This window comes from Eublepharis macularius, chromosome 12 (genome assembly GCF_028583425.1).
Source record: "Eublepharis macularius isolate TG4126 chromosome 12, MPM_Emac_v1.0, whole genome shotgun sequence".
NCBI classification, from domain to species: Eukaryota; Metazoa; Chordata; class Lepidosauria; order Squamata; family Eublepharidae; genus Eublepharis; species Eublepharis macularius.
This window is the reverse complement of record NC_072801.1, coordinates 56118924-56142363: the sequence shown is the minus strand read 5'-3', so window position 1 is coordinate 56142363 and position 23440 is coordinate 56118924. Positions and strand designations below refer to the sequence as shown.

At 45.3% G+C, this 23440-nt stretch overlaps 1 protein-coding gene across 1 annotated transcript; it reads left to right on the top strand.

Moving 5' to 3' along the window:
* The first annotated feature begins 1001 nt into the window (after positions 1–1001).
* Positions 1002–16035, top strand: LOC129339475 (vomeronasal type-2 receptor 26-like). The gene is made up of 4 exons (XM_054994056.1): positions 1002–1841; positions 11625–11843; positions 14125–14251; positions 15131–16035. Exons 1-4 carry the CDS (start codon positions 1002–1004, stop codon positions 16033–16035), a joined length of 2091 nt encoding a protein of 696 aa, XP_054850031.1.
* The last annotated feature ends 7405 nt before the right edge of the window (positions 16036–23440 follow it).

Below are 23440 nucleotides of genomic sequence, written 5' to 3'. Positions count from 1 at the left end.
TGGCCAAATTCCGCTCGCAATGCAACATTTGAGACAAAACAGAGTACATTTAACAGTTTTCTCAGAAACTGAGCAAGGGGCTGATCAATATTTTCGGATACAACTTTAATCGAAATAGGTGAATCATAAAGAATTAGGGGAACTGCTTTCAAGTTAAAGGCCTATACAGCTCTGGGAATGTACCCCCCTTTATTATAGAAGAACCTGTTTATAGTGTTTGTGCAGAGTTTTGCTTTGTTTAATGCCATTCTGAGGGTTTCACCACACGAGACAAAATACACTCAAATTACACAGGTAATTCGAGTGTATTTTGTAATTCGAGTGTATTTGAGTGTAATTCAAGCGTAATTCAAATGTACTTTGTCTCGTGTGGTTTGACCCTAAGTTGGGGATTCCAAGATAAGACTGCCGAAAACGGAATCCCCAAATAAGATAAGGTACTAACTTACTCAATATTAAATCCATTGATTGACCATTGTAACAGGGGCCATCTCCTGCAAATTACATGTTTAAAAGTACAGTATAATGGGGAGAGGGTACCAGGGAATCATCAAAAGTTATCTTTTGATCACTAAATTACTTTTGTGCATTAAAGTAACAAAATATGATATGAGGAAAGACATTATTCTTTCCCATTCAGATAAATTTATTGCTATAAGTATAGTTCTTTTATATGCTTTTCATTCTCAACTCTTCTTCATAAGTCTTTGTAAATAAACAAAATTAAACATGGATTTTAACCCAGACTTTCCTTTTGGCTCAAGTTTGAAGCCTTTTTACAGTCTAAGGAGACTTCCTCCAATTTAAGTGGCTCTTCTGTTGGAGGAAGCGGTATTTATGTTGAAGGAAACCCACTTAGAGGAGGGTTGGTTCCATCATAATATAAATGGGGAAGTGTACACTGATACACAGATTACAAGAATCATACACACGTATACCTCTTTTGAAAACCTTTCTCTCTCCTTCCCAATATTTAGCTCATATATAGTCCTGCTTCAATAATGAATGATAAATTCACAGACCTTTCTGTCTATCAGACGGTCCCCAGTGAAGCCCAGCAATACCAGGGGATTCTCAACTTAATTCTGCATTTAAGGTGGACATGGGTTGGGATCATTGTTGTAGAAGATGAACGTGGAGAAAGATTTCTGCAAGCCATGCCTCCTCTACTTTCTCAGCATGGCATCTGTTCGGCCTTCAAGGAAATATTCAGTCAATCCACTGCGTTCGATGATTATCCGAACATGGTGGACAAAGGTTTGAAAATACTTGATGTTGTAATGAAAAGTAAAGCCAATGCAGTTGTCTTTTCTGGAGATGCTGATTCTGCCTCACATTTAAGATGGGCACAAAAACTATTAGAAATTGAATACCCAGAAGAAATGCAAAAAGGTAAAGTTTATATTATGACAGATCAGATGGACATTTCAAGTAATTTTTATCAAAGGAGCTGGGACCTACAACAGATGAATGGTGTTATAGCCTTTGCAGTTCATGCAAAGGAACCACCAGGATTCCAGGCATTTCTTCAGAGCATAAACCCCCTTCAGACTAAAGGAGATACCTTCATCAGGGACTTCTGGGAACAGGCATTCCTCTGTCGTTTCTCAGATTCAGTGTCGGAAGAGAAGATGCTTGATAAAAATTGCACTGGGGAGGAGAAGCTGGAAAGCCTTACAGAAGATTGTTTTGAAATGAGCATGTCTGGCCACAGCTATAGTATCTATAATGCTGTCTATGCTGTGGCACACGCTTTGCATGTCATGCGCTCATCCCTTTGCAAACATAGAACAATGATGGTTGGAAAAACATGTAGACATTTGAGTCAACAATCATGGCAGGTAAATGTCTTAAGTAACACCACGTATAAGAGAAGCGGGGGTGGGGGGATGAGGATACAATCTGTACAACAAAATTCTATAAATTAATCTCCTTCACATCCTTGTTCTCTAAACCAGCTAGAAATGCTACAGTTCTTCATGCTTCAGGGAATAATTCAGGTTACCTCTGTGATCCATTATGAATTTACAAGCATCCGTTTTATGGCCAATTCAAAGTAGGTGGCATACGACTAACTTTCACTGTTGAACATTAAGTACAACTGATGTAAAGGTAAGGTAGTCCCCTCTGCAAGCACTGAGTCATTAGTGATCCATGGGGGGACACCGCATCACAATGTTTCCTTGGCAGACTTTTTTTACAGGGTGGTTTGCCATTTGCCTTCCCCAGTCTTCTACACTTTACCCCCAGAAACTGGGTACTCATTTTACCGACCTCGGAAGGATGGAAGGCTGAGTCAACCTTGAGCCGGCTATCTGAACCCAGCTTCAGCCGGGATCGAACTCAGGTCATGAGCAGAGCTTGGACTGCAGTACTGCAGCTTACTACTCTGCACCACAGGGCTCTTGCTGAACTACAACTGATGTAGTTCAACAGTACTTAACTTTCTTCTCTTACATTTTATTTAATTTGGACTTGAGTACAATTGATATGGGCGTTATAAATTGAACATTTATGTTTTTTTTATTGGATTAGAAATCTCTATAATATCTATTACAATCAATTTCCTTTAAATATTCCAGTTCTAACCCCCTCCCTTCCCCCCCTTTTTGTTGACTTCCAACAGTTTTCCAACCCCTTATCCGTTTTTCCCCCTACTCATTTCAAACTTATTTTATTCTATTAAACATATACTTTCACTCTCTTCTAAGCTTCTATTATAACACAGTGCTATCTCTATTCCCTTTCCCACTTAACTTATCAACTAAATGTTACATTCCTGGCATATATTCTTTAATAATAACAGTCATTTGTCTACTTTTGTACTCCATATTCTATCTTATTTCTTGTCTCATCAATATGGGGCAAACAATTTGTCCCTTATTCTGCATAACTTTAAGTACTTCTATAAGCATTATATACATTCACTGTAAGTCAATCAATTTAACTCATACTCTATATGTTGCTCTTTACTTCCTTCTATCTTATATTCATTCTGTCTTGGTTATATAATTCCTCCATTATTCAATTATCTGCCAGAAATAAAATTAGTTAATTTCTATCCTTATAATTCTTATAGTAACCCCTCTATTACTTAGTACTATGTATAGTAGTCAAAAAAATAAAATATTTGCTTAGAATTTCTCATTTAACTCTCCTCCCCTCGGTAAAGTCACTTCCCTCTTCTTTTGTTGTATTTCAGTAATTGCCCCCTCAGTTGGAAGAATGAGACAGACACAATTTCTTGGAATAAATGGCCGCTTTATTAAACATAACATCAACACTAAACTGCGGCAAGGGCAAACTATGCGGTACAGGTCAGGCCACGGGGTCCCTCAGACCACCGCCCTGACCTGTCTGGGCGAGCCCCGCTGCCCCGGGCGTAATCCATTCATGGAATGGCCTCAGCCCGGCCGGCCAGGCAAAGGGTTCCCCCTCAAGCTCCTAAAGCCTCAGCCATACAGCATGAGGGAAGGACTTGCACCTGGGGTTCCCTGGTGGCAGTCTGCACAGGTGGTGGTAGCCATGAAGCATTACCCTCCGTCCTGAGAGACCCCATTTCCCCACCGTTGGGGAATTGCCAAAGGGGGTGCTCACCAGCCCGCTCCCTATTTCCCCACTTTCTCCTGCCAGGGGAAGCCTACTAGGCACCACCCTTAAAACACCTCCATCCTCTGCTGCAGTACAAGGTAGGCGAAAAACCTACCCCCCCGCCAAGGCCAATCAGGGGGAGCAGGAAAAAATTCCTACCTGGCTCGAATGCAACCGGCTAATCCTGCACTGAAACAGGGAGAGGAGGGTGGGCCGATCGCTTGGAGCAACTGCGTACTAGGGAGGGCGGAGATAGCAACGGCTCTATCTCCGCCCGCCCCCTGAAAGCCCCGGATGGGCGGGAAAGTCCCATCCTCCATCCGAGGCTGCAAACCCGGCCCCCCGGCTATAGCCACTTGTGGCTGCCGGGAGTGGCCGAATTGCCCCCTCAGTTGGAAGAATGAGACAGACACAATTTCTTGGAATAAATGGCCGCTTTATTAAACATAACATCAACACTAAACTGCGGCAAGGGCAAACTATGCGGTACAGGTCAGGCCACGGGGTCCCTCAGACCACCGCCCTGACCTGTCTGGGCGAGCCCCGCTGCCCCGGGCGTAATCCATTCATGGAATGGCCTCAGCCCGGCCGGCCAGGCAAAGGGTTCCCCCTCAAGCTCCTAAAGCCTCAGCCATACAGCATGAGGGAAGGACTTGCACCTGGGGTTCCCTGGTGGCAGTCTGCACAGGTGGTGGTAGCCATGAAGCATTACCCTCCGTCCTGAGAGACCCCATTTCCCCACCGTTGGGGAATTGCCAAAGGGGGTGCTCACCAGCCCGCTCCCTATTTCCCCACTTTCTCCTGCCAACGCGAAAGGCCAAGCCTCAGCTTAGGCCCTCGCGCCCCACAGGTGGCCTAGTGCCAACCTGAGCCCAAGCCGCAGGTCGTCTAGAAAGATGTCATTGCCTGATGGGGACAAATGGACCCCATCTGCCCTGTAAAGGGTGGCATTAGCGGCCTTAATGCGAGGGTGAGGGAGGTAGATGCCGAGGCCCGTAGCTAAGGCTTTTTGAATCGCCCTATTAGCCCTGCGCCTGGCTCGGGCCATACCACGGGGATCCAAAGACTCCCGCCATCTGCGGCGGGGGAGCATCTCAGACCAGAATATATAAACACTGGGCCAGCGGTTCTTAATTACCCGAAGGTCAGCAATCACCTGCAAGGACAGGGCTCTGCCTTTCAATAAACCGAGGTCATTACCACCCACGTGTAAGACCAAAATATGGGGAGGAGGACCGTTCCTTCCCCCAAACAAGAGAGGCAGCAACCCAGACCACCGAAGGCCTCGCCTTCCCAGCCATTCAATTGAAGCGTCTTCGCTCAGCCCCAGCTGAGCTCCAATCGGCGTCCGTCTGGCTTGCACCGCAGCCCAGAACACCATACTGTGGCCCGCGATAAGAATCCGCTTCCTTTCAAAGATGCTCCCAGCACCTGGAACAAAAGTCAAACTGCATGAGATGAAAACAAAGGAAGGGGGCGAATGTATGACCGAAAAGCAGCCGACCTCCATCTGCCAACTTTCTGAATGGTCTTGTCAGCATAGCCCATGGCTGCCGCAGTAGATGCTGCACCAATCCGGAAAGAATGAGTGCCAAACTTGACACCCACTAAACCCAGCTGCCGCAGCGCTCTATCAGTGACTGCCCAGAACTGATAGCGGGTTAAGGGAGAGCGATCCTGGTGCCTAAACAGCACTCCCTCCTCCTCGCCCCGAACTGCCAGGTAAGAACGAAGAGCCCGTACCGGGCACAAAGCCTCGTCCTCACAGGGTCCCAAGGTCAACACAGACCCCACCCTCTTCTGATCGGTCTTAGACCGCTTAATACGGATCAAAACATTATCGCCCTCAAACTGGATGTCGCGGGACGATAAAGCCCGCCCAGAGGCGTCCTTCTGCGACTGAGCCACCAGCTCGCTCACCCTTAATGCGCCAAAGAAAGCAGTGAGAGAAGCGGCATGAAACAACCGGCATTCGAAACCAGACTTGCAAATCTCCCCCCATAGAGTTCCAAGACCTCTAAGGATCGCAGGGGAAATCGGCTGCCTTGAATCCTTAACGCCCCCAGACTCTCTGGACCAACCCTCGAACATCTTCCTGAGTCTAAAATCCCCCGTATGCTCCAGCAAGCCACGCGCCTTGCTAGCAAATGCTAACGCAGCCATCTGGCCACGAATGGTCTTGACTGCCAGACCACGAGCCTGCTGGGCCACACAGAATTGCAGCAGGTGTTCCACAGGAATGGGCCACACCTGACTGAGCCCAACCCGCTTTCTAAAGTCATGAAGCAGTACTACCGCCCTTTCATAAGACCGCCGAGTGCTGGGAGCAATGGCCATCTGAATAGCTCTGTTCACTTCGACCTGCCAATCCGCCACAGCTCCGGTGGCATCCTGGAGGGAAGGCTGTCGGCACCGGGAGCGAGACGCCGGAAACGATCCACCTGTTGGCGAGACAAAGCGTCCGCCACACCATTGTCGACCCCCGGCACATGTCTGGCCCGAAACAGTATGTTAAGCTGAAGGCACTTCAATGTGAATGCCCGCACCAAAGACATCACCCTGGACGACTTGGACGTCAGTGAATTAACCACTTGCACGACTGCCATGTTGTCGCACCAAAAATGCACAACGTGGTTAGCCAACTCATGACCCCAAAGAAAGACCGCCACCAGAATGGGGAACAACTCTAGAAAGGTCAAGTCCCTAACTAACTCGCTCGCTGACCACTCGGCAGGCCACTGCTCGGCACACCAATGCCCGCGAAAGAACACCCCAAAACCTGTGGACCCAGAAGCGTCCGAGGCAACCTGAAACTGTGCCCCAACCAGCAACTCCTCTCGCCAAAAGGTAACCCCATTAAAGGAACTCAAAAATTCCTCCCAAACCTCAATGTCAGCGCGCATCCCCTTGTCAATACGAACCTTATGGTGCGGTGCGCGAAGAGATGACATAGCATCGCAGAGCCTACGCAAGAACGGCCTGCCAGGGGCGACCGCCTTGCATGCAAAGTTCAAAGATCCTACCAACTGCTGCAACTCAAGAAGGGATGCTTTCTGCTTGCCTCGAAACGCAGCCAACAGCTCCCTAAGCTTACTAATTTTATCCGCCGGAAGTCGTAAGGATTGGTGCACCGAATCAAGCTCGATACCCAAAAATGTCATGACCTGAGAAGGGCCTTCCGTCTTTTCATGCGCCAGGGGGACGCCCAGTTCCCCCGACAGGGACACAAAGCCAGCCAATAGGTTGGCACATTGTCCGGAGCCAACAGGCCCAACGAACATAAAGTCATCGAGGTAATGACAGGTGTCCCGGCATTTGAACCGCCGCCTAAGTTCCCATTCTAAAAATGAGCTGAAACGCTCGAAGGCGGCACAGGATATAGAGCACCCCATAGGGAGGGCCCTGTCCAAGTAATATTGACCCTCAAAGAAAAAGCCCAGGAGATCCACGTCTTCCGGGTGCACCGGGAGCAGGCGAAAGGCGGACTTAATGTCACACTTAGCCATCCATGCCCCGCTGCCACATCTGCGCACCACTTTGACCGCCTGGTCAAAGGAAGTATACCGCACAGAACAAAGTTCCTCCGGGATGGCGTCGTTAACCGACGCCCCTTTTGGAAAGGAAAGGTGGTGAATCAACCGATATTCACCTGGGGCCTTCTTAGGGACCACCCCTAAGGGAGAAACACGGAGATATGGCACAGGAGGCGTAGGAAAGGGACCTAAGACCCTACCCTCAGCACATTCCTTCAAAACTTTGGACCGCACAACAGCTTCCATGCCCACAACAGAACGTAAATTTTTGGACATGGAAGAAACCCGTGGACCCTGAAACGGTATCCTAAAACCATATTTAAAACCATTAAACAGGAACTCAGCATCCTCCCTCCTGGGATAATGCGGCAGCAAGCGCTCAAGCGCTCTCAGATTTACTGGGCTGGGCCCCTTTTCCAGACGAAAACTGTCCCCCGCCTGAACGCTTACCCCCCCCACCAGACTTGGCTCTGGGGCAGGAGGAATAAGCATGTTGCCCGGAGCATGCAGGACATTCGTGCCTATATTTACAGGCCCTCCTGTTACAGACACCCTTTGAGGTGAAGTCCCAACAGAGCAGCTGGGGTTGAACCTGCTGCCCCGCCTGTGAGCGGGGGGGAACGGCTGCCTGTGGGCGGTGAATCAAATGGCCGCTATCGGCCCTATCTCCAGAATTGGGTTTCGACGGGGACATCACCTGCAGCCACAGCTGCTGGTGAATCTGGTCCCATGGAATCTGCGGGTTAAGCGCCGCCCTCATCCTGAACTCTTCGTCGTACTGCAGCCATGCAGTACCAACGAAGTCAGTATAACCCCGGTAAATTATGTTGAGGTACTGAAAAAGGGACACGGCCCGTAAAGGCTGCGCCCTTCCTAAAACCCCCGCATAAATTAAAAACCCCGGGAGCCAATTATGCCACGAACGATCCACCTTACGACGCTTAATTTTCTCCTTGTCACGCTCCTCCAAATCCTCCTTGTCCTTCTTTTCCAACTCACGGAAAAGAAGGGTGAACACATCCACGTACTCCCCCCGAACTATCTTATCCCTTGTGGCCTGGGTAAGATGATCCCCTAGGGGGAGAGCTGTATCACCATACGGTAGTGCTCTGTAAGGGACCTGGCCATACATACCATAAGGTGGCAAACCCCACGGCGAGTAACCACTATACTGCCAACCAAAGGGATGAACGCCCGCCGCCATGCCATCTGAACCAGGCCAAGGCCCAGAAATAGCTCCTGCAGCCGGTGAAGCGTTGGACACTCCCGGGGCCATACTGGCTAAACCCATGTGCCCCGGCAACTGCCAAGATGTGTTGAGTGAAGTGGATGGAGTGGTGGAGCCAGAGGACCCGGAGGCAGCGGCCTGACCCCAGGGTCCCCATGGCCAGGTGTATGCCTGGTGCGGCAAAGGTGACTTACCCTCAAGACCACTAGGCTCCACCGCCACAGCCACTTGGCAACCTTCCGGCTGTCCTTCTGGTTCAGCATCGCCAGCCACGACCTCCTCCTCCACTGGGAGCTCCCGTGCAGCCACCGGTCCCGATTCCATCGATCCTGTAGTGGACTCAAGGGTAGATAGACGGGTCAAAATCTCCTTCCTAAATGCGGCTTTAGAAGCAACCCTGACAGGTCTACTCCGTTCTGTAGAGGAACCCGCCGGGTCCGGCGCCCCCTTGCCCCTTTCCAAGGCTTCCAGACGTTTTAAGATAGCGACATTAAAACTAGCCTCCTCCTCGTCATCAGAGGATGACACAACCGGGGGAGGCCTTTTTGCAGGCTGCCTTTTAGCAGGCTGCTTGCCCTTGTTCGCTCCTCTCCCTTTTTTGGAAGCCATTCCAACCACCCCGAAAGAAACAAGCCAGGAAAAACCCAGGGCACGTGGCTACCAGTGGGGCACCAAGAAGACCCTGGGAGGGAAAAGGAACAAGGCCCTCCTCCCCAAGTGGAGTCTAATGCCCTTAACCTCTAAAAGGCTGGGCACTCTGGCACTCGCGAGCGCACCTAAAATGGCGGCCGCAGCCCAGCCCGAGAGGTGGACCGAGTCAAGCCAAGAAGGCTGGCAACCTCTGCCCAAGCCCCCCAAAGCCGGCCCAGACAGACAGGCCTGGAAAGGGAAGAGCCAACCACCCCCCTCAACGGGCCCCGAAGAAAAACGGCGCAAAGCGCCCAAACCGCTCCCAGAAGCCGCCGAGCCGACGAAGCCCCGCCGCGACGACAGACGAGCGGCTGGGAAACGGCACGTCCCGCGCCGCGCCGCACCCCCCGAGGCACCAAACAGCCTCCGAAAAGCAGAGGCTGCAACGGACGCCACCGGGAAGCGCAGGAGCCCGAGCAAGCCGGCCGGCGTCCACAGAGGCTCTGGCCCAGCACGCTCTCCAAGCGACGGCAGAGCAGGCACAAAGACGCTCCGCTCCTGCCGATCGCTTGGAGCAACTGCGTACTAGGGAGGGCGGAGATAGCAACGGCTCTATCTCCGCCCGCCCCCTGAAAGCCCCGGATGGGCGGGAAAGTCCCATCCTCCATCCGAGGCTGCAAACCCGGCCCCCCGGCTATAGCCACTTGTGGCTGCCGGGAGTGGCCGAATTTTCAAACTGCCACAGTTCTCCTCTCACCTCCCATTTTTTCAATAAATTGAACATTTATGAATAAACAGAATTCTTTAATCTATGGATTGTGCTTAATTAGAGTTGTGCATCCTTTAGCTGGTTCCTTCTGACAGAAGTTACTTTAATCTTTATGTGGCATATTCTGACAAAGTGAATTCTGTCAGCAACCTAATTCTCTAAGAGATTTTTTGTCAATACTGAGTGCTTTGAGGAGCTTGAGAAACAGCAGGTTGGATCCAGTGGTAATTATCTGCTAAGAGAAGGTATCAGCTGGAAGTTTTGTTCTTTTCCTCTCTCACTCCAGCCCAGGGCTTTTTTTCAGCTGGAACGCGATGGAATAGAGTTCCGGAACCTCTTGAAAGTGGTCACATGGCTGGTGGCCCCGCCCCCTGATTTCCAGACAGAGGTGAGTTTAGAGGGCAATCCAGACAGAGGGGAGTCTAGAGGGCTGGTGCGGAGGGCAATCTAAACTCCCCTCTGTCTGGAGATCGGGGTAGGGCCACCAGCCATGTGACCATTTTCACCGAGGATGATTTAAACTTTAAAAAACTCCTCCCCTTGTTCCAGCTGACCCAAAGTGACATCAATGGCCCTGGGAGCATGCGTGCCCTTTGTGCACGCACATGTGGTACCAGGGGCACCACCTCCCGCCAAGAGTTGCCCCCTGTGCGGGCAACCTGCTGAGTTCCACCACCTCTTTCTGCAGAAAAAAAAGCCCTGCTCCAGTCCAATAGTCTTCCTGAAATGCTTTTGATGGGAACCATCAGAAATGACATAAGGGATGGCTGGGAGTCTGCTGTGGGAGAGAAGACTTGATGAAAATCACATACATGCAAAAAAATGGAAAATCACTTCTGGACCCAACCCTTTGGCTAATCTACTAGCATTTGGTGCATATAGCTTCTTGATCCTCCCCCCCCCCCCCCCACAATACAGAATGAAAAGATGAGACACAAGGCTCAGGTGGAAAAACATGGCCATTTATTGACCAACAATAACTAAAACTTAACCAAGAACTTAATAACGGCAAGGGTGTAACTAGCAGTACAGGTCGAGACAAGGGGTCAAATGGACCTACTTTTCAACCTGCATGGGCGAGCACCCCCTGCCCCAGGTGCAAGCCATCCAGTGCATGGATGTAACCCGGCTGGCCAGGCAAATGGTTCCCCCCTTAGAGCGCCATACACCCCAGCTGTAAAGCCCGAGGGAAGGCCTTTTTCAGGGGGTTCCCGGGCAGTCTGCCCTCTCAGCTGGCAGCCGTAAAGCGCACCAGCCAATCCAAGACAGACCCCCATTCCCCACCAATGGGGAGGTGCCACCGAGTGCTCACCAGCCCGCTCTGCCTATCCAAACTAACCTGCCACAACGCTGCAGAATCATAACACAACAACAACTACCTAACCGGCAGTACAAGGCAGGTGAAAAACACCACCAACAGCCAATCAGACGAGGGCTGAAAAAAATCCTACCTGGCCCTGGAAACCAGCGACCGGCTATTCCTGTACTGCCACAAAATTAGGGTGCGGAGGGTGGGTCGAGCTTGCAAAGGCAACTGCATGGAGAGTGGGGCTGGCCTATATCAGCCAGGCCACGCCCCCACAAAGCACCTGGATGCCTGGGAAAGCTGGCTTTCTCTCCCTCCATGCAGGAGGGCAAATGGTGGCAGCTGGGTGCGCGCACTGCGCGTGCACAGGAATGCTGTTTTACTGCAGCAGACTGGCATGTAAGATGCAGATTTGTAGATTGCTCATTGTCCAAGCTTGATTAGCAGAAAGTGACTTCACTAGACCTTACTGAAGGACAAGTAGCTCTCCTTTTCTGTTCTAAAATTTCCTGTTTGCAGAGGAATGAATGTGAATTTTGTGTCTTCATGTTTTTAATTTCCATATAGCTCCATCACTATCTTAGAAGTGTCATTTTCAACAATAGTGCTGGAGATGAGATTTCCTTCAATTCCAATGGAGAAATTAAAACAGGATATGATATTATGAACTGGGTCACTTTCCCAAACCAGTCCTTTGTTCGAGTGAAAGTTGGGAGAATGGATCCCCATAATCAAGTGTTAGTCATTAATGAAGATGCCATCAAATGGCACAGCTGGTTTAACCAGGTATGAATCTTCCCCCAGTGGCAAACTCTACGGCATGCTAATAACTAGGATAGTTCTTAAAAAGAGGGTGGGATAAAACTCCAACAAAAACACAAATCATGTCCAACCAAATAAGGATAATGAGTAAAAATATAGATAAAAACTAATTATTTCAAAGTAATACAATTAGATATAGTTTAATCCATCACCAACATATGTATAAACTTTAGAACATTACCACTGAAAACCATGAAAGGCCAAATGCATTTTGAAATGTTGTTTGTCAGTAGCCTTTGTTGTAGTTAGAACTGTATCTTTATAAAAGATAAACACAATGTATAGATAGGTTAAAATATCAAAAGTGCAAATAAATTGTCAATTAGACATGTACAGTCAGTCATTCTTTACAGGTTTATTTATAAGACTTGGTCGTGGTGGAGAGTGCCCTCAAGTCATAGCTGAGTTATGGCAACCCCAACTGGGTTTTCATGGCAAGAGACTAACAGAGGTGGTTTGCCACCTTGGCAACCCCGTTACAGCATGGGAAATAAAATATGTAATTATTAATTTTTAAAATATTTTTAAATATACCCAGGCTGTAAAATCTACCAATAGCATAATCAATCCACCAGATATCAGTATGTAAAATATTATGGAAATAAGCCTACAAAGAATTAAATCTACATGGTCTTTGATGGTTTCCAGTAGGAATATTCCACAGATTATTGATATGCTGCACATTTATTAAAATATAATTAATTTAGCTTGTATTGATTTCAAAGGAGTAGACTTGGTTTTTAATCTGTACCTTTGCTCTTCAAACCTTTCTGATTAGGCAATATTTATAATGTTGCCCAAGTACTTTTGTAATGTATGTTTTACCAAAAGAAATTTGAATGTAAATATGCATTTGAAACTCCATGGCACTGGGAATACAATAACAACATACAAATAATTACTTTTTGTATGGTGGGCTAATTTGAGGCTTTGCTGAGCCTGTGCAAAACCAGTGGTTAGTTTAGGATTCAGCTTATAGACTACTGCTCCTATCCTGGTTCACCTTAACAATTGCTGGCTTCACTAGGGCATATGCCACAGTTATGTAAGGAAGTATGTGTTAATATATCTGGTTCATATATCAGGTGAAACTATAGTTATGCATAAGGCTGTTTCCATATGCAGGCCCCAAAACCTAGCCATGCCATTGCAACAGCCACAAGCAACACAGGAGTGGAAGGGAATGGTGTCCCCACATACCCATTCTCACACTGTGTGCCATTGTCCTCATGCCCGCTTCTCCCATTTCCCCCATTGCACTGCACGGAAGAGCAGTTTGGTGCCAATCCTGTAGGATTGCCCCTGTGGCCTGGAACACCCCCCCCCCTGTTTTCTTTTACTGTGCTGAGCTACAGTGTAATGTTGCAGTGTTTTTTAGCAAGAAAAGCAGAGGGGGAAAAGCCCACTAAACAGCTAAAGAGGGGTGGAGTGGTGCACAGCGGTAAGCTTCCCCACACAATTTTGAAAGTAGTATTTAGCTCTGCCTCTGCTGCATAATGGTGACAGAGGTTGTTGTCCACATAGACACTCTTCTTACAGCAACTTTGAGGATTTCCCTTTGAGACAGAGCAAACCAGAGATTCACACCTCCTGTTTCAAAGGAGAAAGTCCTGGAAACACCACAATTTGTGCTCAGATTGTCTTGTGGACATTCCTCTTCCATCCGAGGAATTCCAGTGTTTCATGTCAGAAAAAAGATCTATAAATGAAAGCAGATGAACTCTGGCTGATAAACCCAAAATCTCCAAATGAAAGTAGATTTAACTGTGATGAATGAATCTTGCTGCCTTGGTGGATATAAATGTCTCAATAAAATAAATAAAGTCCAGATATTGGCTTCAAATCCAGGTTTGACAGGCCCTAATTGAGCAAAATTAGTGGAGTGGCAGACAATTACAATAAATACCATTCTAAGTGCACTGACGCAGAAAGGAATAGCTGTGGTTAGAATGGTGTAAGAACCAAAATGTTCAGGTTTATGAGTCCCTGCAATGATTCTTGCATGGCTTCATATGAAAGTGCAGTTCCCTGATGGCGGATGAAAGAAACCTTATACTTGCACAAAGTTGAAAGCATTTTAATAACTTTTGGAATGCAAAATAACATTTAACGATAAATGTGTATAATTGTGCCATTTTATTATGTAAGGATTTTATTATGTAAGGACAAGCTGAGAGCAAATTTGTAAGGATTCCATGTCCATTATTCTCATGGTCATTATTCTCATCTTACATTTCTGTATTAGACAACACCTCTTTCCGTATGTGTTGAGAGTTGCCATCCTGGTCAAAGCAAAAAAGTGAAGGAGGGGAAGTCATTTTGCTGCTATGAGTGCATCAAATGTCCAAAAGGGAAGATTTCCAATCAAAAAGGTAGAATACAAAAGATTGGATCCAACTGTCTTTTCCACTTGAGTAAATAGGAGAGTGAGCCCTTTGAACATCAAAAAGGCTCTGTAGATATCATGATGCCTGCATGGACAAGAGGAATGTAGGATTTGGGGATCCAGTAAGGAGGAAGATTGAGAAAGACTGAGCAAATAAACCAGCTGGATCCAAACTGGAATTGGTTTTATTCTTGTGATTTTAAATTTGTTGTGAATCAGAGAAACCAATTCAAGTGGTTGAATTACTTCTACATAGGGGTATCTCCTGATTTTTTTAAAGGAGCGGAATTGATTGATAAATGATCTAGACACATTTGGTCCTGATCGTTAATCTTGTTTGGGGGCTAAAAACATATGCCAGTTGGTGACCTTCATTTGGAGTGAGACAAGAGGAAAGTTACCCTGTTCACTTCCATGGTCATTTTAGCAGTTTTTGGTTTCCTTATTAACCAGTTGGTTAATTTGGTTTTCAGGACCATCACACTATGGTTAATTAATCAGACCAACCAACTAATGAGAATAAATGGAGGCAGGTACTGCCCTGGGCTTCACTGAGGAATAACAGTATAAATATCAAATGAATAAATATTTTAAGAAGAAGCTTTTCTATACTTTTTGACAGGTGGGCAAGGGAGGTTTATAGATCTAGATAAGATGCTCAGCATGTTAGAAGCTTGTTTTGGCCTAGCGTCTCCTGACAAGCTGAGAACATCAAATGAAGGCCATTGCAGGGTGAGTTACGAATATGATTACTTTCCAGATTCTGTGATCACTCAGTATGACACTGTCAAATGATTAGATCTAGGAATGTATATGGTAAGTAGAAATCACTAGAACACACACTTTCTCTTAATCTGTTTTGCAGATATGGATGATTGTGACATTTGTAGAGAAGATCTCTATCCAAACAAGGGACAAGATCAATGCATCCCCAAATATATAACTTACTTGTCTTATGAAGAACTATTGGGGGTCACTTTAGCAATTTTTGCCCTTTTCTTTTCTTTAATTACAATTTTGGTCCTAGGAATTTTCATGAAGAATCACAACACTCCCCTTGTCAAAGCCAACAATCGGAGCATTACCTACACTCTCCTCATCTCTCTCCTGTTTTGCTTCCTTTCTTCTTTGTTATTCATTGGCCAACCTGAGAAGATGACATGTCTCCTACGGCAAATGGCTTTTGGCATCATCTTCTCAGTTTCTGTTTCTTCTGTGTTGGCCAAAACCATCACTGTGGTTCTAGTGTTTATGGCCACCCAACCAGGAAGTAGAATGAAGAAATGGGTGGGGAACAGATTGGCCAACTCACTTGTTCTCTCCTGCTCCCTCATACAGACAGGCATTTGTGCTGTGTGGCTGGCCACCTGTCCCCCATTCCCAGATATCAATATGCATTCAATGCCTGAATCAATTATACTGGAGTGTAATGAGGGGTCTGTCATTATGTTTTACGGTGTGCTAAGCTATTTGGGCTTCCTGGCAGTTGTCAGTTTCACTGTGGCTTTCTTAGCCAGGAAGTTGCCTAACAGTTTCAATGAAGCCAAGTTGATCACTTTCAGCATGTTAGTGTTCTGCAGTGTTTGGTTATCTTTTGTGCCAACCTATCTGAGCACAAAGGGAAAGTACATGGTTGCTGTGGAGATCTTCTCGATCTTAGCCTCCAGTGCTGGACTTCTGGGTTGCATTTTCCTCCCTAAATGCTATATTATTATTTTGAGGCCTGAATTAAACAACAGGAAACACTTAATGAATAAAAAAGTTAAATAACTTAAGTGTAGATGATTGTGGAAGGCAATGGCAAACCACTCCATAAAAAGTCTACTAAGAAAATGTTGTGATGTGACGTACCCCCATGGGTCAGTAATGACTCGGTACTTGCACAGGAAACTACTTTTACCTTTAACTTAAATGTATGCAGACAATTAAATGGATGCCGTTTTGACCATAAAATACTACTAACTAGCGGATTTGTACTGTTGTTATTCTTAGATTTTCTCTCAAATTGGTCTAATGCAAATTGGAGCACATTAAAGTTTCTTGTGATTTGTGATATTTGAAGCTGAGCCAGTGTGACGTAGTGATTAGCATGTTGGACTGGGCCTCTGGCCCTGCCAGTATTGTGACAACCTGCAATATTTCTGTTTGCCCTCTTATGACCAAGCCTAATTATAGTTTTTACCACAATCCTAGGAACAATTTGAGCAGGAAAAAAGCCAGTCTGAAGGGACTCAGAAATTCTAGCTTGGCCCAGGACAGCATCAAACTAAACTCACAGTTTTATGTGTCTGGCTTCAATAGCTGCTTAATCCCCTGGTGCTTATTTGTTTAATATGAAGTATAATTATCTTACCACTAAATCAGTATCCCAAAGCTAGGGCTGCCAGAGAGCAGAACCACAAGTGACAAAAGGCACAGATTGGACACTTGTCTGCTTCCCTCAAGTTTTGATGGGAAATGTAGGCATCCTGGTCTCGCAGCTTCGCTCTCTGACTGCTGTCCAATGGAGTTTTCAACTGTCACTTGTCCAACATTCCGCCAAGTTGCCTACATTTCCCATCAAAACTTGAGGGAAGCAGACAAGTGTCCAATCTGTGCCTTTTGTCACTTGTGGTTCTGCTCAGACTCTCAGTGGGGATGGGGGATGCCCCACTCAGAGCCTCTGCCCCCTGCCACCACTCACATGGCTGGTGGGGGGAAAGGCCCCAGGGAATGGGCTTGGGAGACAAGAAACCTCCCAGACCAATGTGCAGCAGGCATGTTTCTCATGAGCATGATGATGTCACTTCCAGGAGTGATGTCATCGCACCCGATGGTGGGCATGTTCTTGCCCTTTCAAAATAGACAAGGAGAAGCAACCACCCCTCTTAACATACATCAGCAAATCCTTTCTTCGCTAAGTGTTTGGCTGCTTGAAGCATTTGTTTCTTCAAAGGAACTGTGATAATGAGCATCTTAATTTAATGTAGAATGGAAAGGCTTCCTTTTTATTCTTTTCCTTGCCTAAAATTTGAGAGGTTATATAATGAGAGGTTGGATCATTTGTCCAGGGATGCTGGACTGTCCTGCTCACATACACACACACCCGAGACTTACTTCAGCTGATGGAGCCTGCGCCAAGAGGGACTGTCGCCATCACACCAAGGGATACTTGCTCAGGGTGGGAGATGGCAGAGATGATGACAGAGGCTGCAGGAGCCAGCTCAGAAGCAGCAGGAGCAGGCGCAGCCAACTCAGACAGTGGTATAGGCCACAAAAGCTGCTGCTGTGCCACCAATGGATCCAGGCCACAGCAGGGGCAGCAGTTAGAGACAAGGCAGGCAGGCAGGGCCCTGGGTGGCACAGCTCCTCTACACTGTCCCAGGATGCCTGCAGGGCAGGTGATGACCTTCCCCAACAGCAGCAGGAGCAGCCTGGTGCACAGCACTCCCTCGGGAGCAACGCCACCACTAACCACCGAGGTGGGGCCATGGGGAGAGACACAACTGTGGCAGCCTGGCCATGTTACCCACTGGAGGGGGCTAGCCAGCTCTGCCTGTAGGACATCCCAAATGGGCCAGGGAGGGGCAAGGGGCTGGGAGGAGTATATGGAGGCATGGGACAGGGCTTCAGCCCCAGCAATCAGGCTGGGTTGGAGAAGAGCCCACTGGGGATAGGATGGAGCCTGGGGGAAGGGCAGAAGATCTCCTCAGGGTGGTCCTATAAAGCTGGGATGGCCAAGGGAGCCAGTGAGGAGAGAGCTGAGAAGACTGAGAGGCCAGACCTATTAAAATTCTCTTAAAATTCCTATAAGAACAACACAACTCCCAGTATAACATGGTTGCCCTAGTTGGGCTATCTAATGGCCTGCTAGGTCCAACACCTCCAGAAGCATTAATCAGCTATACACTCAATATAAGCAGCAGCAGAAAGACATAGGCTCAAAAACAGAATCTTAAAACTTGGGAGTGTTATATTATTACTAGCTGGGAGCTGAGAGTGAGGAGTTACTTATGCTTAGGTAAAGGTAGTCCCCTGTGCAAGCACCGAGTCATTACTGACCCATGGGGGGACGTCCCATCACAACGTTTTCTTGGCAGACTTTTTACTGGATGGTTTGCCATTGCTTTCCCCAGTCATCTGCAGTTTATCTCCAGGAAACTGAGTACTCATTTTACCAACCTCGGAAGGATGGAAGGCTGAGTCAACCTTGAGCCATCTACTTGAACCCGACTTCCGTCAGGATTGAACTCAGGTCACGAGCAGAGCTTGGGCTGAAGTACTGCAGCTTACCACTCTGCATCATGAGGCTACAACTTATGCTTATTTCAGCTAAAATAGTGGATTGAAATAACAATTGAAATAACCAAGAACAATGGTAGAAATCAAACTTCCTATTAGTTCTTTTTCTCATAAGTAATGTGCAAATCTCCTAACTATTTTAAGTTACAACTAAAAAGATTATTTACAGCATCTAGGATGGTGTGTGTGTGTAAAGTACCCTCAAGTTTCTGCCTAATTATGCCAGCCACAGCAAGGGGGCTGTCAAGGTAAATGGGAAGCAAAGGTTGTTTGCCAGTGCCGTCCTCTACAGAATTTTCCTTGGTGGTCTCGCATTCAAGTATTGACCCTGCTTAGTTTCCGATATCTGAAAAGATCAGGCTATATCATGCTACCTTCCCTCCCAGAGTAATGTTTAGTTCAGTGGTTTTCATGATGTTGTTGGCTGAGGAAATCCTGTAATGTATTATGGAACCACAAAGCCTCTTCTTCCCCCACCCATTAAAAAGAATTTAAGTATTTCCCACTCTCACTGTGCTTTAGAAGCAGTAAAGTTTATTGCATATGCCTAAAGACTGTTACAACCTTAAACCAAACAGTAATAACTAAGATGCAGGTATTATCAAAAAATAGCAGCAATAATGATAAAAGTTGATTAAAAAGAGTGATGTTAAAATTTCCAAGTCCTGTAGCACACCAAATTAAATGTCAAACTAAGATTCTCCATGGATTTTCTTGGAAGCCAGTGCGTACAGTAATACCATGCAAATGACATACTGATCAATGTCATATAAAAGATAAATTAAATTATTAATTTATTATTATAAACTATTTTCTTGACCACTAAACAAGGAATTTGGCTCTAGGCTCAAATAAAGGGGGCAGAACAAGACTGAGCCTGCTTAGTTTCTAATATCTGATGCATTCTGGCTATACTGCCTTCCCTTCCTAGGATGGTGATTTTTTAATAATTAGATTTCTTCCTAATTTCAGGGGGAAAACCCCTAGGCAATATTTTATTAAATTAATAATTTTGTTTAATATGTGTCAAGATGCAGTACTTTTGAATATTAACTACAAGTAAATTGCACACACAATTGCACACAATTTTATTAAATTAAGCAATGCCGTTACATATAGCAGTGGTTCACATGTGAAGCTGTCTCTTCCATTCCCACGGACAGACTTTCCCCCCCAGGTTTTATTAACTATAATGAACAAGTCATCATGATAGTAAAAGGAAAATAATAAATAGTAAACTAGATTTGTTCTCTTCTCCTGATTCCACCATTGTTTACATTCATAGAGAGGGGGAAAAAGAGTAAGAATTCCTGCTTTTCTTATTCCCAGACAATTTCTGAATGTGGGACCAATTGCCAACTGGATGGTGCAAAACATCTCTTCATACTTGCAAATTATTTTCACTTAGGTTCTCTTAGTAACTTTGGGTTTGACCTCAGACTAGAACACGTTGCTTCACCCTGTATCCTCCTCCTCCTCTCCTGGACATTCTCTTAATTTCTTTAAATACTTCCCCACATCCCTAACACTTAACATAGCTGCAGGACAAATATACGTTACTTGCATAGAAGGCAAAACACTGTTAATCATCACCTTATCCAGTTGCTACCACAAAACTGGAAAATTTTAGTGACTTCTATAGTATGTAAAACTAAGAAACTGATACAACAACTGCTAGAGTAAAATTTACAAAAACAAGAGAAAATTAAAAGAAGATATTGTCAATGACAATTTTCATGAAATAGCCTGTTCGTGCGTGCGTGCGTGCGTGCGTGCGTGCGTGCGTGCGTGCGTGCGTGCTTTCTTTCTTTCTTTCTTTCTTTCTTTCTTTCTTTCTTTCTTTCTTTCTTTCTTTCTTTCTTTCTTTCTTTCTTTCTTTCTTTCTAGTTTGGCATCACAGACAGCCTGGCACTGATAAATCAGTTTCCTAGGCAATGGACCTGCAGAACTTATGATGCCCCAGAAGTGATGTTTTCATGAAACAAATGGACCAGGGCTAGTTTGTGAAAGTTGGTATTTCATGGTTCATGAAACACGATGAAGCATGAACCACACAGTTCAGTATTTTCCTAGTTCGTGCCAACCTCTAGTTATAAGTTAACAAGAACATAAGATAGAGATTCTCCTCATTAAATTTTAGGAGCTCATGTAACATAGAGCATTTAAAGCAGACTTTGTGGGGAGCAATGATTCATTTTATTGAGGCTTCATTTTTTTTTTAAGTTTTTTATTGGATTAGAAATATTTTAATGTCCATTACAATCAATTTCCTTTAAAAAATTCCAATTCTAACCCCCTCCCTTCCCCCCCCTTTTGTTGACTTCCAACAGTTTTCCAACCCCTTATCTAATTTCCCCTACTCATTTCAAACTTATTTTACCTATTAAACGTATACTTTCACTCTCTTCTAAGCTTACCTATTATATCACAATGCTGTCTCATTTCCCTTTCCATTTAACTTAACAACTAGATAATACATTTCTGGCATATATTCTTCAATAATCATTTTGGTAACCTGTACTCTATCTTACTCATTCTGATCTCCTCTATATTGAACAAACAATTTATTCCTCATTATACATAACTTTAAGTACATTATAAACATTGCATGCCTTCAATATAGGTCAATCAATTTAACCCATACTCCATATATTACTCTTTGTTTTATACTTTAAGCATAAGTCAATCAATTTGACCCATATTCTGTATATTACTATATATTTTCCCCTACTTTCTTGTATTCATTCATTTTGATTATACAGTTTCTCCATTATACCATTATCTGCCAGCAATGAGATTAATCAGTTTCTATCCCTAATAGTCAAATAAAATAATTGCTTAGATATTTTTCAACTCTCCCCCCCGGTATAGTCACTTCTCTCTTCTTTTGTTATATTTCAGTAATTTTCAAACTGCCACAGTTCTCCTCCCACCTCCCATTTTTTCACCAAGTATTGTTTCAGCTTCTCCCAGTCCGTGTTAAACTGTCCTGGATCAAGGTCTCTCAATCTTCTTGTCATTTTGTCCATCTCCGCCATGTACAGCAATTTATAAATCCAGTCCTCGATGGTTGGCACTTCTTGTACTTTCCACTTCTGCGCGTACAAAAGTCTAGCCGCTGCCGTCATGTAAAATAGCAATGTCCTGTATTGTGCTGGAATATCCTCCATTCCCAAGTTCAGTAGCAGGAGTTCTGGGTTCTTATTAACTTGAAATTGTAAAATCTCACTTATTACTCTTATTATTTCCCCCCAGTACTGCCTAGCTACCTCACAAGTCCACCACATGTGATACAAAGATCCCTCATGTTTTTTTACATTTCCAGCACTTGTTAGACATATTTAAGTTCCCTAGCGCAATTTTCTTTGGTGTCAAATACCAACGATAAATCATTTTATAGACATTCTCTTTAATGGTTGTTGGGGGTTTTCCGGGCTGTATTGCCGTGGTCTTGGCATTGTAGTTCCTGACGTTTCGCCAGCAGCTGTGGCTGGCATCTTCAGAGGTGTAGCACCAAAAGACAGAGATCTCTCAGAGTCACAGTGTGGAAAAGATGTAGGTCATTTGTATCTACTCAGGAGGGGTGGGGTTGAGCTGAGTCATTCTGTAAGAGTTTCCCAGGGTGTGGAATGCTAATGGCGGGAGGCTTCACTGTATCCTGAGGAGGTTCCTCAGGATACAGTGAAGCCTCCCGCCATTAGCATTCCACACCCTGGGAAACTCTTACAGAATGACTCAGCTCAACCCCACCCCTCCTGAGTAGATACAAATGACCTACATCTTTTCCACACTGTGACACTGAGAGATCTCTGTCTTTTGGTGCTACACCTCTGAAGATGCCAGCCACAGCTGCTGGCGAAACGTCAGGAACTACAATGCCAAGACCACGGCAATACAGCCCGGAAAACCCCCAACAACCATCGTTCTCCGGCCGTGAAAGCCTTCGACAATACATTCTCTTTAATGTTAGTGCATGTCGTAATCTTCAACGTATTTTTCCACAAGTATTCCCACGCCTCCATTGTTATTTCTTTATTAAAGTTTATAGCCCACTTCACCATCTGCACTTTAACTGTCTCATCTTCAGTATACCATTTTAACAACACCTTATAGACCTTAGAGATTTCCTTTTTATCTTCTTGTAGAATTACTTCCTCTAGTTCTGAGTTCTCTATTCTTATCCCTCCCTTTGCACAATCCGAGTTGTAAAGGTCTCTAATCTGTCTATATTGAAACCAATCATAATTTGAAGACAACTCTTCTTGCGTTTTTATTCTTAACTTGGAAAGGTCTGTTCGTGTTATTTCCTTATATGTTAAACATCGTTGTTCATTGTCAACAGTTCTCGGGTCTATTACTTCATAAGGAACCACCCAAGAGGGAGTTCCTTCTTGCAGGTAGTTTCTGTACTTCTTCCAAATTGTGAAGAGGCTTCTACGGATATAATGGTGCAAAAACATAGAGTCTGCTTTTACTTTTTCATACCACAAATATGCATGCCATCCAAATATTTTTTTATATCCCTCTAAGGCCAGTAGTTTACGATTTTTCAGAGTCATCCAATCTTTCAGCCACACCAAGCAGATTGCATCATAGTAAAGTCTTAGATTGGGCAGTTGCATTCCACCTCTCTAGTTGGAATGCATTTTATTGAGGCTTCATGACAGGCTAAATGTTTCCTGTTGCAAGTAAACTGACAAACCAAGAAAAACCTAAACCTTGATGGCGCAAATGGCAAGTTTGTTAACTGGCTCTCAATCAATTCTTATTTTTTTAAATGGCCCACTACATATTATATTTAAAAGGATAGATTTGAGAGAAAGTGTCAGAAAAATGCCTATACAACACTTTAATTACATGCACATTTTGAACTTGGTATTCTTGAATTAAATTT